We start from the raw sequence: 15,965 nt of genomic DNA, 5'->3' as shown, positions 1-15,965 counted from the left end.
CATATTGAGGGAAAGGCAAACTATATTAATGAGCTTACATTATAGAGATCCCTGTGCACTATAAGACGGTATAATTCTGGATTTATACTACAGCAGGTGTGCAAGGTTGGGGAGCTGGGAAATTGGCTGATGTCTTCTATCTGTCCTTGAGTGGCTTAGGTAAAGCACTCAGGTAGCTTAGTTGGATGCATGGCGCCATCTGCTGTCATATTGGGATAAGAGGGCCTGGAGAGGCTGGCTGAATCTCCAGAATGCAGTGTGAGAAGGGCCAGCCCAGCTTGAGGGTTAGAGGGCACAGCAGTTCCCAGAAGCCCCCCAGACTGCATCCCGGGGTGACAACTCATCACACCCTAGATTACACAACTCTCAGCAGGTATGTCACAACCTGTCCCCTCCCTTTTCCCACGCTAGATATTTCCTGCCTCCCACCATCTCTAGCAGCTCCCACCCTCTTTTGCCTGTACTGCTCCGCTCCCTCAAAGCGGAGCCCACCACCAGCTCCCTGATAATTGCTTACCTGAGCCAGCTCCATTGCAGCCATTTCCTTCCCCCTGGGAGGATGGGATGATCTGGAGCGAAACATGGACGTTATTCTGTAGCCTGCCAGGGCGAGAAGGGCAACGTGAGATAATTCAGGTGGGGCTTTTGTCCATTCCACAAGACAATTCCCCCCAGGATTTTTCCCTGCTAATGGACATTCTAGGTTCTGCCACACTGTGAAGCACAGAGTGACCTTATTCCAGTACTGGCCTAGCTCCCTCCCACCAGGATGTAACCCTGAGACATGGTGAAACCCTCCCAGTATCAGAGACTCTCTGTTACACTTATCCAGTTTGCAGAGAATACCAAGCTGGGAGGAGCTACAAGTGCTTTGGAGGATAGGATTAAAATTCAAAATGATCTGGACAAACTGGAGAAATGGTCTGACATAAATAGGATGAAATTCAATAAGGACAAATGTAAAGTACTCCACTTAGGAAGGAACAATCAGTTGCACAGATACAAAATGGGAAACAACTGCCTAGAAAGGAGTACTGCAGAAAGGGATCTGGGGGGGTCAAAATGGATCACAAGCTAAATATAAGTTAACAGTGTAACACTGTTGCAAAAAAAAGCAAATATCATTCTTGGATGTATTACGAGGAGTATTGTAAGCAAGACACAAGAAGTAATAATTAAGCAATGGGCTTAAACTGCAGCAAGGATGGCTTAGGTTGGACATTAGGAAAAACTTCCTAACTATCAGTGTGGTTAAGCACTGGAATAAGTTGCCGAGGGAGGTTGTGGAATCGCCATCATTGGAGATTTTTAAGAGCAGGCTGGACAAACACCTGTCAGGGATGGTCTAGATAATATTTAGTCCTGCCTTGAGTGCAGGGGACTGGACTAGAGGGACCTCTCAAGGTCCCTTCCAGTTCTATGAACCAAAGGCCAGAGAACAGCAGAATCAAAGGAGTCCCTTTGGGGGATTCTTCCCGTCATTGTCCCCAAGGCAGCTGTCTCAGGTTTACAAAGTTGTTTGATGCTCCAGCCTTTATACAGTCTCTCCTGGGAGTGCCCCCTTTCATGGGATGGGCCTAGTTTTAGCTTTTGGCAGGCGTGACCCCAGGGGCTCTGAGACTGGGCCTTCTTGCCTCAGCACACTTTGTTTCTTTCTGTGGTTCCCCAGTGAGTCCAAATGAGTAGATACTTCGGATAGAGACTGTGAACATAAGAACAGCCCACTGCGTCAGAACAATGGTCCATCTAGCTCAGTGCCCAATGCCAGGTGCTTCAGAGGGAATGAACAGAACAGGGAATCATCAAGCGTCCATCCCCTGTCACCCATTCCCAGCTTCTGGCAAACAGAGGCTAGAGACACCATCCCTGCCCATTCTGCCTGTGACAATGGCAGATGAGGTTTTAGCTCTTGCAAAAGCCCCCATGTCTTAAATGAGCATGGACAAATGCAGAGCTGGAATCTGTCTGGCTCACCTGTGTTAGTATTGTTAAAACAGGTATGAGAATTATAAGAATGTGTTTAGTGTTTAGACTTTATTGAATGCTTGTGAGTTGCTACCTGGATTAATATCTGACTAGCTGCACTTCGAGCCTCTGTGGCTCTGTAAATCACCAGACAGGAGAGAGACTTTACCTAGGTGAAGGGCTGTTTGGCAACAGAATGAATTACATCCTGCCTGGCAGGAAAGGTCCATCAACACCAGATAGACTATTATCATAGAATCATAGAATATCAGGGTTGGAAGGGACCTCAGGAGGTCATCTAGTCCAACCCCCTGCTCAAAGCAGGACCAATCCCCAATTAAATCATCCCAACCAGGGCTTTGTCACGCCTGACCTTAAAAACTTCTAAGGAAGGAGATTCCACCACCTCCCTAGGTAACGCATTCCAGTGTTTCACCACCCTCCTAGTGAAAAAGTTTTTCCTAATATCCAACCTAAATCTCCCCTGCTGCAACTTGAAACCATTACTCCTTGTTCTGTCATCTGCTACCATTGAGAACAGTCTAGAGCCATCCTCTTTTTGGAACCCCCTTTCAGGGAGTTGAAAGCAGCTATCAAATCCCCCCTCATTCTTCTCTTCCGTAGACTAAACATCCCCAGTTCCCTCAGCCTCTCCTCATAAGTCATGTGTTCCAGTCCCCTCATCATTTTTGTTGCCCTCCGCTGGACTCTTTCCAATTTTTCCACATCCTTCTTGTCGTGTGGGGCCCAAAACTGGACACAGTACTCCAGATGAGGCCTCAACAGTGTCGAATAGAGGGGAACGATCACGTCCCTCGATCTGCTCGCTGTGCCCCTACTTATACATCCCAAAATGCCATTTGCCTTCTTGGCAACAAGGGCACACTGTTGACTCATATCCAGCTTCTTGTCCACTGTAACCCCTAGGTCCTTTTCTGCAGAACTGCTGCCGAGCCATTCGGTCCCTAGTCTGTAGCGGTGCATGGGATTCTTCCATCCTAAGTGCAGGACTCTACACTTGTCCTTGTTGAACTTCATCAGATTTCTTTTGGCCCAATCCTCCAATTTGTCTAGGTCTCTCTGTATCCTGTCCCTGCCCTCCAGCGTATCTACCTCTCCTCCCAGTTTAGTGTCATCTGCAAACTTGCTGAGGGTGCAATCCACACCATCCTCCAGATCATTTATGAAGATATTGAACAAAACCGGCCCCAGGTCTGACCCTTGGGGCATTCCACTTGATACGGCTGCCAACTAGACATGGAGCCATTGATCACTACCCGTTGAGCCAGACAATCTAGCCAGCTTTCTATCCACCTTATAGTCCATTCATCCAGCCCACACTTCTTTAACTTGCTGTCAAGAATACTGTGGGAGACCATGTCAAAAGCTTTGCTAAAGTCAAGGAACAACACGTCCACTGCTTCCCCTTCATCCACAAAGCCAGTTATCTCATCACAGAAGGCAATTAGTCAGACATGACTTGCCCATGGTGAATCCATGCTGACTGTTCCGGATTACTTTCCTCTCCTCTAAGTGCTTCAGAATTGATTCCTTGAGGACCTGCTCCATGATTTTTCCAGGGACTGAGATGAGGCTGACTGGCCTGTAGTTCCCAGGATCCTCCTTCTTCCCTTTTTTAAAGATGGGCACTACATTAGCCTTTTTCCAGTCGTCCGGGACCTCCCCCAATCACCATGAGTTTTCAAAGATAATGGCCAATGGCTCTGCAATCACATCCGCCAACTCCTTTAGCACTCTCGGATGCAACACATCCGGCCCAACGGACTTGTGCACGTCCAGCTTTTCTAAATAGTCCCGAACTACTTCTTTTTCCACAGAGGGCTGGTCACCTCCTCCCCATGCTGTGCTGCCCAGTGCAGTAGTCTGGGAGCTGACCTTGTTTGTGAATACAGAAGCAAAAAAAGCATTGAGTACATTAGCTTTTTCCACATCCTCTGTCACTAGGTTGCCTCCCTCATTCAGTAAGGGGCCCGTACTTTCCTTGACTTTCTTCTTGTTGCCAACATACCTGAAGAAACCCTTCTTGTTATTCTTAACATTTCTTGCTAGCTGCAACTCCAGGTGTGATTTGGCCTTCCTGATTTCACTCCTGCATGCCCGAGCAATATTTTTATACTCATTCCTGGTCATTTGTCCAATCTTCCACTTCTTGTAAGCTTCTTTTTTGTATTTAAGATCAACATTACGGGATGTTGAAAAAGACAAAAGACTCTTGTTGTGCTCTTGACCTCCCATTAGCTGAACAGCACCCTCAAAGGCAATGCTGCCAGTTGGTCACCCCACCATGGGGCTGATAGGGGGCCATTCCCTGGGCCTGGGTGCCTGTGAAAGGCTATATAAACTCCACACTGGCACAGAAGGGGTTAAACTGCTGCTTTAGTCTGGACTGGCCCAGTCCCTCCACACCTGCAATGCCAGGACTGGAGCAGGAGTTAACAGGAGAGACCTTCTCTACTCAGAAGGGGTCCACCCTGGGAAGGGAACAGTCTGTGGAGCACCTCCAGCCCCAAAGAGAGGGCTGGCAGCATTCGGGGCTCTGGCCTTCACTGAGTTTCACTTGACCAGTTATGAGCTTTCACACAGGCTGCAAAGCCCTGGGCAAGGCAACTTTCAGAGGCCAAGAGAAGGGGATAGAGCTTAGAGTTTCTCTGCCAGTGAGGAAGGGGTAGCAGGAGGGAAAACTGGCAGCTGATAGTTGGAGGGATGAAGAGATTTGGGGGTATGGAGCGGGACAGAAGCAGCTGGGATTGGGCAGAATTAAGGTCCCTACAGGGTACAGGCAATCGCCATAGGGCTACAAATAAAGCATTTTCCTGTATAAATTTCCAGATTACATTATACCAATTTGTAAAGACACATGAGCTCTTTCCCTCATGGTATCACCTTCACTGGGTTCTTTCTTTTATTGGTAATTCCCACAAGTCAAGAGATAAAAAAGATTCTATCACTTATGAAGTGGCCATTTCAAATTTCTGGGGAGTGTCTATTATTTTGCACTAGGGGCCAGGTCCTTGGAGAAACGGAGCCTTGGTTTCATTTTAACTTGTGCATACTCAGCAGCTTCTGGATTTTGGTTCAAAGTATTAACATGTTTCCCTGGCCTGTTCTTACAAGTACTGCTATAGAAAGTAGGGAGGGGCAGAAACTCACTGCAGGATCAGTAGCTGAGTCCCTTTGATATTTATAGCTCATCAGAAGTGGTGGACCCACTTGATGCTGCCAGAGCCATCTGCCATGGGACCTACATGGCAGAATTAAGGTTGGGTGCCTTAACTGTGAATTTCCAACCCTAGCGTATTGCGATTGCTGTTAAGTGGGTTTGGCAAAATTCATTTTGTCTATTTCTTTTTTTAATTTCAATAGATGATATCGATAATTATTTTTAAGCCTTTTTTTCAATGTTTACAATTTCAATGTTCAGATCTGTGGGAAGTTATGGGGGTGGTCAGACAACAATTATTTAATTACAGTAAATGTTGAGATTTAAAAAGCCAAATCTTTGTAACTGTTCAAACACAAATTGTCAATGTCACTGTCACGGAGTCCCTGGGCGATGCTCTGGAACTGCTCCCCATGAAGCCAGTCAGGACTCTGGGGTAGTCGCCTTTCTGTGAGCAGCCTGTCTTCAGGACACACAGCTCACACAGCTTCCACCTTCCTGGGTCTGACCTCGGAGCATTCAGCATCCTCTGACCCTCCGTGTGCTTCCCCCCAGTGAGTCCGCTCAGGCGGGGCTCCTGGGGAAGCCAGAGGGTCCTGCACCCCAACTTCGCAGTCAGACGTGACTCTCAGCCAGCCAGTAAAACAGAAGGTTTATTAGACGACAGGAACATGGTCTAACACAGAGCTTGTAGGTGCAGAGAACAGGACCCCTCAGCTGGGTCCATTTTGGGGGCCAGTGAGCCAGACAACCCCATCTGCCCTTCACTCCATGTCCCAGCCAGCCCCAAACTGAAAACTCCCTCCAGCCCCTCCTCCTCTGGGCTTTGTTCCTTTCCCGGGCTAGGTGGTCACCTGATTCCTTTGTTCTCCAACCCTTCAGCTCTCACCTTGCAGGGGGGAAGGGCCCAGGCCATCAGTTGCCAGGAAACAGGGTGTCGGCCATTCTCTGTGTCCAGACTCCTGCACACACCTGCCCTCTAGGGCTCTGCAATGATCATACACCCTTACTCCACCCCCTAGATACTTAAGAATGCCTAGGGGAAACTGAGGCACCCCCACACTATTCAGAGGAAACATTAAGAACAGTCCCACTTCGTCACAGTCACATGCAAAACATAGAGTGTAAATATTCGTAAATCAAACTTGACTTTCTCCAGAAGCATTTCTATATTTTACCTGTACAGTGAAGTCAACATTTACTGCAATTTATTCATAAAAATCCAATCCTTTCAAGTGTATTTTTAAGTAATGAAGTACTTTACAGTCTAGGAAGTGAAATGCTTGCTTTGAGGATAATTACATCCTCCCTGTGATGTATTTTACTCTCAGTAGCGTAACCCCATCGTGATGTAGCTCCTGTCTGGGAGCTCTGCTGAGGCCAGTGGCATTATGATCAGAAGGTGACACTCTCACACATGAGCAGAGACACATGGGGGAGGGTGGAGGATGAGGTAACATGGAGACTTACAGAGTGTGGGGAGCAAACTCCGTCTCAGTCTCTCCTCTCTCCCACCTCCCAGAGAGGGTAACGCTGATAAATTGTTCCCTGAAATCTAAATAGCCCCAGCATGCGAGACAGTGACTGATGCAGGTGCCTTAGGGGCTGCAGCACCAACCCCCTGCCTGGACGAGGGGGATGAAGAACTGCAGTAGAAACGGGTTAGGCTAGGAGAGGGCACAGCTGATGTGGGACTGGGAGCTCAGTTGACCAAGAGGCCAGAACTTATGCAGGGGGTTGGGACAAGAAGTCAACAGGACTCGGTAGAGGCACTTCTGTGTTTCCCCCTGTTTACCATCCTGCCATGTATTTAATTTAGAAACTTTTCATTCAGATTTAAACACATTGGAGCGAAGCTCTGTTGAGGCGTTTCCACTTACAGTGGTACAGTTTTAATTAGGTACTTAATCAGTTGCTAATGCAACACAAAGCAGTCAATAATTGGTGTGCTTTCCTTCATTAACTTGACTGTGTGCGGTGCATAGCTTTAAAAAAAAAGATGGTGTGAGTGAGTGTCAAAAGTTCAGGCATTAAGACATGGAAATTAGGTGTCAGTTCAGTTCTCATGCGTTTATCTCGTTATTTTAATTTCGGTTTTGAATCAGTATTAATACCATGTTGCTTTAATAGCATTAGGGTCTATTTCTATAATAGTTTGGAAGATTTCATCGGATATTATGAACCAGCCATCTTAACCTTTTATTTTGAGATCAGTAAATACTATCCAGCTCCCCACTCCTGAAAGTCTGCAAGCCCTGGCCAGTGGCATGCTCCCTAGAGAGCAAACACCTGACAAGCCCTTTTGCCCTAAAAAGCACTTTGGCTCTTTGACATTGCTTCATCCACCCCACCAGAAAATGCTATAGGTAACCAAGTAATTACAGCGTACCCTCATGAGGTGTAGTTCTACCAGGTATGTGCCAAAATTCAAATGGTTCTGTTTGGTTTATCTTTCATTCAGCTTTGCAATTATTAGATCTCATTTAAAAACTGAAACTGAAATAACAAAAACAAGTTAAGAAGAGAGTGGCCTCGGGCACAGGCAGGAGGAAAACAATAAAGGGAAAAAACTGACTATGCAAAAAGGAACATCCCAAACTATCAGAGCCCCAGACCCCCGTCCAACTGGATCCACCCCAGCCAGGCATATCAAGCTGGGCCCCTGAAAAATCGCCCATCCCGTCTGGCAGTGAACGCCGCATGTTCCAGATGGAGCTATGGTGTGTGCGTCTGCTCCGCTGACATGCTGCTTTGGTACGGAAGCCACCACGGCCACAGGGAGCAGAGACATGGACTCCTACAAAACAAAATCCAACACCGCGTCCCCTCCCACCTCCGCACGGTCTGCCATCCCTTCCCCCACCTCCACATGGCCACTCTCAGCCTATTGCTAACAGTTCCTTCCAGCCTTCAGCAGTGTAAATAAATAAAACATGGTGTTACAAAAGGTAGATCCTGCCAGAGCAACCTGATCTCCTTCTGTGAGAAACCTAATTTTTTGGACAAAGGAAATGCAGTAGCTCTAATCTATCTGGATGTCATTAAGGTATCTGATACAGTTCCACATGGGAAACTATTCGTTAAATTGGAGAATAATATGAGAACTGAAAGGTCGATAAGGAATTGGTTACAGGGGAGATTACAAGAGGTCATGGTGAACGGTGAGTTGTCAGGCTGGAGGGAGGTTACTAGTGGAGTTCCTCAGAGATCAGTCTTGGGAACAATCTTATTTCATATTTTTATTAGTGACCTTGGCACAGAAAGTGGGAGCGTGACACAAAGCTGGGAGGGATTGCTAACATGGAGGAGGCCAGGAATATCATCCAAGAAGATCTGCATGACCTTGAAAGCTGGAGTAATAGAAAATGGGATGAAAATCAGTAGTGCAAAATTATGCACTTAGGGACTAACAACAAGAATTTTGCAAATAAGCTGAGGACTTATCAGTTGGAAGTGACAGAGGAGGAGAAAGACCTAGGTATATTGGTTGATCACAAGATAATTATGAGCTGCCAATGGGATGCGGACGTGAAATAGGTTAATGCAGTCCTAGGATGCATCAGGCGAAGTATTTACAGGAGACAGAGGGAAGGGTTAGTATTGTTATACAAGGCACTGATGAGACCTCATCTGAAATACTGTGGGCCATTCTGGTCTCCCATGTTTAAGAAGGATGAATTCAAAGTGGAACTGGTGCAGAGAAGAGCTACTAGGATGACCCGAGGAATGGAAAACCTGCCTTATGAGAGGAGACTCAAAGAGCTTGGCTTGTTTAGCCGAACCAAAAGAAGGCTGAGGGGAGATAGGATTGCTCTCTATAAATACATCACAAGGATAAATACCAGGGAAGGAGAGGAGTTATTTAGGTTAAGCACCAATGTTGACCCTAGAACAAATGGATACTGGCCATCAGTAAGTTTTGGCTTGAAATTAGGCGAAGATTTCTAACCATCGAAGTGAAGTTTTGGAACAGCCTCCCAAGGGGAGCAGTGGGGGCAAAAGAACCAACTGGTTTCCAGACTGAGCTCAATACCTTTATGGAGGGGATGGTACGATGGGACTGCCTACAATGCCATGTAGCTGATCTGCGACTGCTAGCAGCAAATATCTCCAAAGGCCGGTGATGGGACACTAGATGGGGAGCGCTCTGAGTTACTACAGAGACTTCTTTCCCAGGTGTCTGGCTGCTGGCTCTTGCCCATATGCTCAGGGTCTAACTGATTGCCATATTTGGGGATGGGAAGGAATTTTGCACAGACTCAGATTGGCAGAGACCCAGAGGGTTGAGGTTTTTTTCCCTTCCCCTTCAGCATGGGGCATGGCATGGGTCATTTGCAGGTTTAAACTAATGTAAATGGTGGATTTTTTTGTAATTTGAAGTCTTTAAATAATGATTTGAGGATACACTGACGGCGATCAGGGCCCCATTGTGCTGCGCTTGGCAGAGAGCCTGACTGAGATCAGCACCCCCATTGTGCTGGGCACTGCACAGACAGAGAAGGACAGTCCTTCCCCCAAAGCAATCACAATCCAAGTAGACAATGGGTAGGAGGAAAACAGAGAGGGGCTGGGACTCCCCAAAGTCACCAAGCAGATCAGTGACAGAGCCAGGAACAGACTGTGCAAACTCCAGAGCCCCAACACTCTCAGCTTGGAAAGGTCCCCAGACCCCACTGTATTAGGCTGCGGGAAGAGGTGGTTTGTCCAGGGATGCACAGGCTGTCCTGGCAGGGCAGCTCAGCTGCCGTCCCTGCACACAGCTGGGGGGGGGGTGTCCCCCGGGTCAGGAGAAGTCAGTGTCCAGTCCTGTGGGGCTGTGCTCCTGGCTCGTACCTCCAGCACTCACTGCTGCCCCTCCGTTACCAGCTGCACCGTTCAGCCAGCCCCAGGCCTCAGTGAGGTCACTGTCCCCCTCCCCACCCCAAACCGTCCGACTGGGACATGGTGCACCCGTGCCAATCAGACTGCACTAGTGTAAATTGTGTCTGTACTAAGGGTTTGCACCAGTGCCTAAAACACCGGCGTGGCAGAGACCTTCAGTACCCCAAACAGCACTCGAACTGGGATCTCTTTCTAGCTCTGTCACGGACAGCCTGCGTGACCTTGGGCACGTCAATGTTTCTCCTCCCAACTTTCGTCTATTTACCCAGCTGCCCACTCACTGGGGTCTCCTCTCTCTCTCTCCAGAGCTGCTCACCCCTAAGGTCTGTGTGGGTGGCCCCAGGGCCAAGGTAGCTCAGCTCTGGAAGAGTCTCACAAGGGCGGCTGTGGAGTCTCTCTCTCTCTGGAAGTTTTTAAGAGCCGGGAGGACAAAACTCTGTCGGAGATAATCTACCTGCACTTGGTCCTGCCTCGGCAGAGAGAGCTGGGCTTGCTGACGTCTTGAGGTCCTGGCCAGCCCTACGTTTCTATGGTGCGATGCAATCTATACGTAGAAAAACACAACCCACAGAATAAAACCCACCGCCGCCAGGCCAGGCAAGTGGGGGGAAAACCCCCAAGCCCCCCAGACCTCCTCTGCGCCGCGCGGGCCAGGTGTGGGTCAGCGGGGAAACCCGAGGGCGTTTCCCGTCGCCGTTGGGCCGAGGGACCGAGCGAGAAGAGGCCGCGCTGGCAGGGAAACGCACCCCCCGGCTGGCGCGCGGGGGGCAAGGGCGAAGTCGCAGGCGGGGGTCGTACGTTACCGCTGGCGGGACGGGGCCCAACGCTCGGGGCCCAGCCCGGTCGAGCGGACGAGGAGGGAGCAAGTGGGGGGGGGGGATTTGGGGGATATTTTCTAGCCATCAGTTGGGGGGGGGGGGACGGGTCACAAACCCCCCCTTTGACAAGAGGCGAGAAACCCCCCCGGAGCGGGCGGGGGGGGGATTTCATGGGGGAGGGGGAGGGGGGGCCGTTTGAAGGGATTTTATGGGACTGCCCAGCACAGACAGGCACAAAGTGGGCCCCCCCCCTTCACACGGGCCGCGGGGGGGGCAGTTTGAAGGGGCCCGGGGGGGGGGCGGTGCCTGGACCAGGGAAGGGGGCAGCAGCGGGGGATGGGCGGGGGCAGCAGCGGGGGATGGGCAGGTGCCCCCCCCCCCCCGCTTCTCCCAGGGACCAGAGACACTTCAACCCCCCCCCCCCCGCCCACTACGGAGGCCGAACCGGGACCAACCAGCGCAGGCCCCGCCCCCGGCCCGGCGGGGGGGTCTCGGCCCAGTTCCCCCCCCCGAGGTGCGGCTCGGAGCCAGGCCGGGCGCCCCGCCCGGCTCTTACCGGCTCTGCCCCGCGCTTCCCGCCGCCGCTGCAGCGGGCCCCGGAAGTGACGTACCCAGGGTGCGCGCGGGGGGGAGGGGGGGGAAGGAGGAGGCACGTGACGGTTGCGGCCGTTAGGGCCGTTGGAGCGCGGCGCGCGCGGGGCTGTGAGGCGGCGCTGCCCCGCCTTCTCCGTTGGGGGCGGGGTTCTCCACAGCCCCGCCCCTTGCCCCGCCCGCCGCTCCCGGCCCCGCCCCTCTCCGGCCGCGGGGAGCTCGGGGGACCCCTTCCCCGCCCCCCCCCCGGCAGGAGCCTGTCCCCGCCCCCCGCGGGGTCTGCGCTGGGGGGGGGCCGGGCATTAACCCCTCGCTGCCCGGGGGGGAGGGGCAGCCCCTGGGCCGGAGCCTGCAGGGAGCGAGCTCGGAGCCCCCCCCAGCCCGGGGGGGGGCAGATGGGGGGAGACGAAGAGGCCGGCGGGGGGGGAGATGGGGGAGACGAAGAGGCCGGCGGGGGGGAAATGGGGGGAGACGAAGAGACCGGCGGGGGGGAGATGTGGGGAGACGAAGAGGCCGGCGGGGGGGAAATGGGGGGAGACGAAGAGGCCGGCGGGGGGGGAGATGGGGAGAGACGAAGAGGCCGGCGGGGGGGGAGATGGGGAGAGACGAAGAGGCCGGCGGGGGGGGGAGATGTGGGGAGACGAAGAGGCCGGCGGGGGGGGAGATGGGGGGAGACGAAGAGGCCGGCGGGGGGGGATAGGGGGAGACGAAGAGGCCGGCGGGGGGGGGGAGATGTGGGGAGACGAAGAGGCCGGCGAGGGGAGAGATGGGGGGAGACGAAGAGGCCGGCAGGGGGGGAGATAGGGGGAGACGAAGAGGCCGGCGGGGGGGGGAGATGTGGGGAGACGAAGAGGCCAGCGAGGGGAGAGATGGGGGGAGACGAAGAGGCCGGCGGGGGGGAGATAGGGGGAGACGAAGAGACCGGCGGGGGGGAAATGGGGGGAGACGAAGAGGCCGGCGGGGGGGAAATGGGGGGAGACGAAGAGGCCGGCGGGGGGGAAATGGGGGGAGACGAAGAGGCCGGCTGGGGGGGAGATGGGGGGAGACGAAGAGGCCGGCGGGGGGGGGAGATGGGGGGAGACGAAGAGGCCGGCGGGGGGGGATAGGGGGAGACGAAGAGACGGGCGGGGGGGGATAGGGGGAGACGAAGAGACCGGCGGGGGGGAAATGGGGGGAGACGAAGAGGCCGGCGGGGGGGGAGATGGGGGGAGACGAAGAGGCCGGCGGGGGGGGAGATGGGGAGAGACGAAGAGGCCGGCGGGGGGGGATAGGGGGAGACGAAGAGGCCGGCGGGGGGGGGAGATGGGGAGAGACGAAGAGGCCGGCGGGGGGAAGCGGGGGTAGATGGCGGGAGACGAAGAGGCCGGCGGGGGGGGAGATGGGAGGAGACGAAGAGGCCGGCGGGGGGGGGAGATGGGGAGAGACGAAGAGGCCGGCGGGGGGGGATAGGGGGAGACGAAGAGGCCGGCGGGGGGGGAGATGTGGGGAGACGAAGAGGCCAGCGAGGGGAGAGATGGGGGGAGACGAAGAGGCCGGCAGGGGGGGAGATAGGGGGAGACGAAGAGGCCGGCGGGGGGGGGAGATGTGGGGAGACGAAGAGGCCAGCGAGGGGAGAGATGGGGGGAGACGAAGAGGCCGGCAGGGGGGGAGATAGGGGGAGACGAAGAGACCGGCGGGGGGGAAATGGAGGGAGACGAAGAGGCCGGCGGAGGGGGAGATGGGGGGAGACGAAGAGACCGGCGGGGGGGAAATGGGGGGAGACGAAGAGGCCGGCGGAGGGGGAGATGGGGGGAGACGAAGAGACCGGTGGGGGGGAACGGGGGCAGATGGGGGGAGACGAAGAGACCGGCGGGGGGGGGAGATGTGGGGTGACGAAGAGGCCAGCGAGGGGAGAGATGGGGGGAGACGAAGAGGCCGGCAGGGGGGGAGATAGGGGGAGACGAAGAGACCGGCGGGGGGGAAATGGGGGGAGACGAAGAGGCCGGCGGGGGGAAGCGGGGGCAGATGGCGGGAGACGAAGAGACCGGCGGGGGGGGATGGGGGAGACGAAGAGGCCGGCGGGGGGGGAGATGTGGGGAGACGAAGAGGCCAGCGAGGGGAGAGATGGGGGGAGACGAAGAGGCCGGCAGGGGGGGAGATGGGAGGAGACGAAGAGGCCGGCGGGGGGGGGAGATGGGGAGAGACGAAGAGGCCGGCGGGGGGGGATAGGGGGAGACGAAGAGGCCGGCGGGGGGGGAGATGTGGGGAGACGAAGAGGCCAGCGAGGGGAGAGATGGGGGGAGACGAAGAGGCCGGCAGGGGGGGAGATAGGGGGAGACGAAGAGGCCGGCGGGGGGGGGAGATGTGGGGAGACGAAGAGGCCAGCGAGGGGAGAGATGGGGGGAGACGAAGAGGCCGGCAGGGGGGGAGATAGGGGGAGACGAAGAGACCGGCGGGGGGGAAATGGAGGGAGACGAAGAGGCCGGCGGAGGGGGAGATGGGGGGAGACGAAGAGACCGGCGGGGGGGAAATGGGGGGAGACGAAGAGGCCGGCGGAGGGGGAGATGGGGGGAGACGAAGAGACCGGTGGGGGGGAACGGGGGCAGATGGGGGGAGACGAAGAGACCGGCGGGGGGGGGAGATGTGGGGTGACGAAGAGGCCAGCGAGGGGAGAGATGGGGGGAGACGAAGAGGCCGGCAGGGGGGGAGATAGGGGGAGACGAAGAGACCGGCGGGGGGGAAATGGGGGGAGACGAAGAGGCCGGCGGGGGGAAGCGGGGGCAGATGGCGGGAGACGAAGAGACCGGCGGGGGGGGATGGGGGAGACGAAGAGGCCGGCGGGGGGGGAGATGTGGGGAGACGAAGAGGCCAGCGAGGGGAGAGATGGGGGGAGACGAAGAGGCCGGCAGGGGGGGAGATAGGGGGAGACGAAGAGACCGGCGGGGGGGAAATGGGGGGAGACGAAGAGGCTGGCGGGGGGGGAGATGGGGGGAGACGAAGAGGCCGGCGGGGGGGAACGGGGGCAGATGGGGGGAGACGAAGAGACCGGCGGGGGGAGATGGGGGGAGACGAAGAGGCCGGCGGGGGGGAATGGGGGCAGATGGGGGGAGACGAAGAGACCGGCGGGGGGGGATAGGGGGAGACGAAGAGGCCGGCGGGGGGGGGAGATGTGGGGAGACGAAGAGGCCAGCGAGGGGAGAGATGGGGGGAGACGAAGAGACCGGCGGGGGGGAAATGGGGGGAGACGAAGAGGCCGGCGGGGGGGGAGATGGGGGAAACAAAGAGACCAGCGGGGGAGGAACAGGGAGAGATGGGGGGAGACGAAGAGACCGGCGGGGGGGGGATAGGGGGAGACGAAGAGGCCGGCGGGGGGGGAGATGTGGGGAGACGAAGAGGCCAGCGAGGGGAGAGATGGGGGGAGACGAAGAGGCCGGCAGGGGGGGAGATAGGGGGAGACGAAGAGGCCGGCGGGGGGGGAGATGGGGGGAGACGAAGAGGCCGGCGGGGGGGGAGATGGGGGGAGACGAAGAGGCCGGCGGGGGGGAACGGGGGCAGATGGGGGGAGACGAAGAGACCGGCGCGGGGGGATAGGGGGAGACGAAGAGGCCGGCGGGGGGGGAGATGTGGGGAGACGAAGAGGCCAGCGAGGGGGGAGATGGGGGGAGACGAAGAGGCCGGCGGGGGGGGAATGGGGGCAGATGGGGGGAGACGAAGAGACCGGCGGGGGGGGATAGGGGGAGACGAAGAGGCCGGCGGGGGGGGGAGATGTGGGGAGACGAAGAGGCCAGCGAGGGGAGAGATGGGGGGAGACGAAGAGGCCGGCAGGGGGGGAAATGGGGGGAGACGAAGAGGCCGGCGGGGGGGGAGATGGGGGAAACAAAGAGACCAGCGGGGGAGGAACAGGGAGAGATGGGGGGAGACGAAGAGACCGGCGGGGGGGAAATGGGGGGAGACGAAGAGGCCGGCGGAGGGGGAGGTGGGGGGAGACGAAGAGACCGGTGGGGGGGAACGGGGGCAGATGGGGGGAGACGAAGAGACCGGCGGGCGGGGGAGATGGGGGGTGACGAAGAGGCCAGCGAGGGGAGAGATGGGGGGAGACGAAGAGGCCGGCAGGGGGGGAGATAGGGGGAGACGAAGAGACCGGCGGGGGGGAAATGGGGGGAGACGAAGAGGCCGGCGGGGGGAAGCGGGGGCAGATGGCGGGAGACGAAGAGACCGGCGGGGGGGGGGATAGGGGGAGACGAAGAGGCCGGCGGGGGGGGAGATGTGGGGAGACGAAGAGGCCAGCGAGGGGAGAGATGGGGGGAGACGAAGAGGCCGGCAGGGGGGGAGATAGGGGGAGACGAAGAGACCGGCGGGGGGGAAATGGGGGGAGACGAAGAGGCCGGCGGAGGGGGAGGTGGGGGGAGACGAAGAGACCGGTGGGGGGGAACGGGGGCAGATGGGGGGAGACGAAGAGACCGGCGGGCGGGGGAGATGGGGGGTGACGAAGAGGCCAGCGAGGGGAGAGATGGGGGGAGACGAAGAGGCCGGCAGGGGGGGAGATAGGG

General features: G+C 56.3%; 2 protein-coding genes across 2 annotated transcripts in view; one reads left to right on the top strand and one right to left on the bottom strand.

Annotated features, from left to right (window-relative positions):
- Window positions 1-11,458, bottom strand: part of LOC140904264 (uncharacterized) — a 52,481-nt gene extending 41,023 nt beyond the window's left edge. The window contains 4 exon segments of the mRNA XM_073326759.1: window positions 518-600; window positions 3,995-7,943; window positions 10,482-10,571; window positions 11,402-11,458. Coding sequence (XP_073182860.1) covers window positions 518-600; window positions 3,995-4,025 — 114 coding nt within the window. The 5' untranslated portion in view covers window positions 4,026-7,943; window positions 10,482-10,571; window positions 11,402-11,458.
- LOC140904241 (uncharacterized) overlaps window positions 1-15,965 on the top strand; it is a 307,623-nt gene that overhangs the window by 165,577 nt on the left and 126,081 nt on the right. The gene's annotated exons all lie outside the window — the stretch shown is intronic.

This window comes from Lepidochelys kempii, chromosome 28 (genome assembly GCF_965140265.1).
Source record: "Lepidochelys kempii isolate rLepKem1 chromosome 28, rLepKem1.hap2, whole genome shotgun sequence".
In the NCBI taxonomy this organism is placed as follows: domain Eukaryota; kingdom Metazoa; phylum Chordata; order Testudines; family Cheloniidae; genus Lepidochelys; species Lepidochelys kempii.
This window is presented reverse-complemented; position numbering and strand designations above follow the sequence as displayed.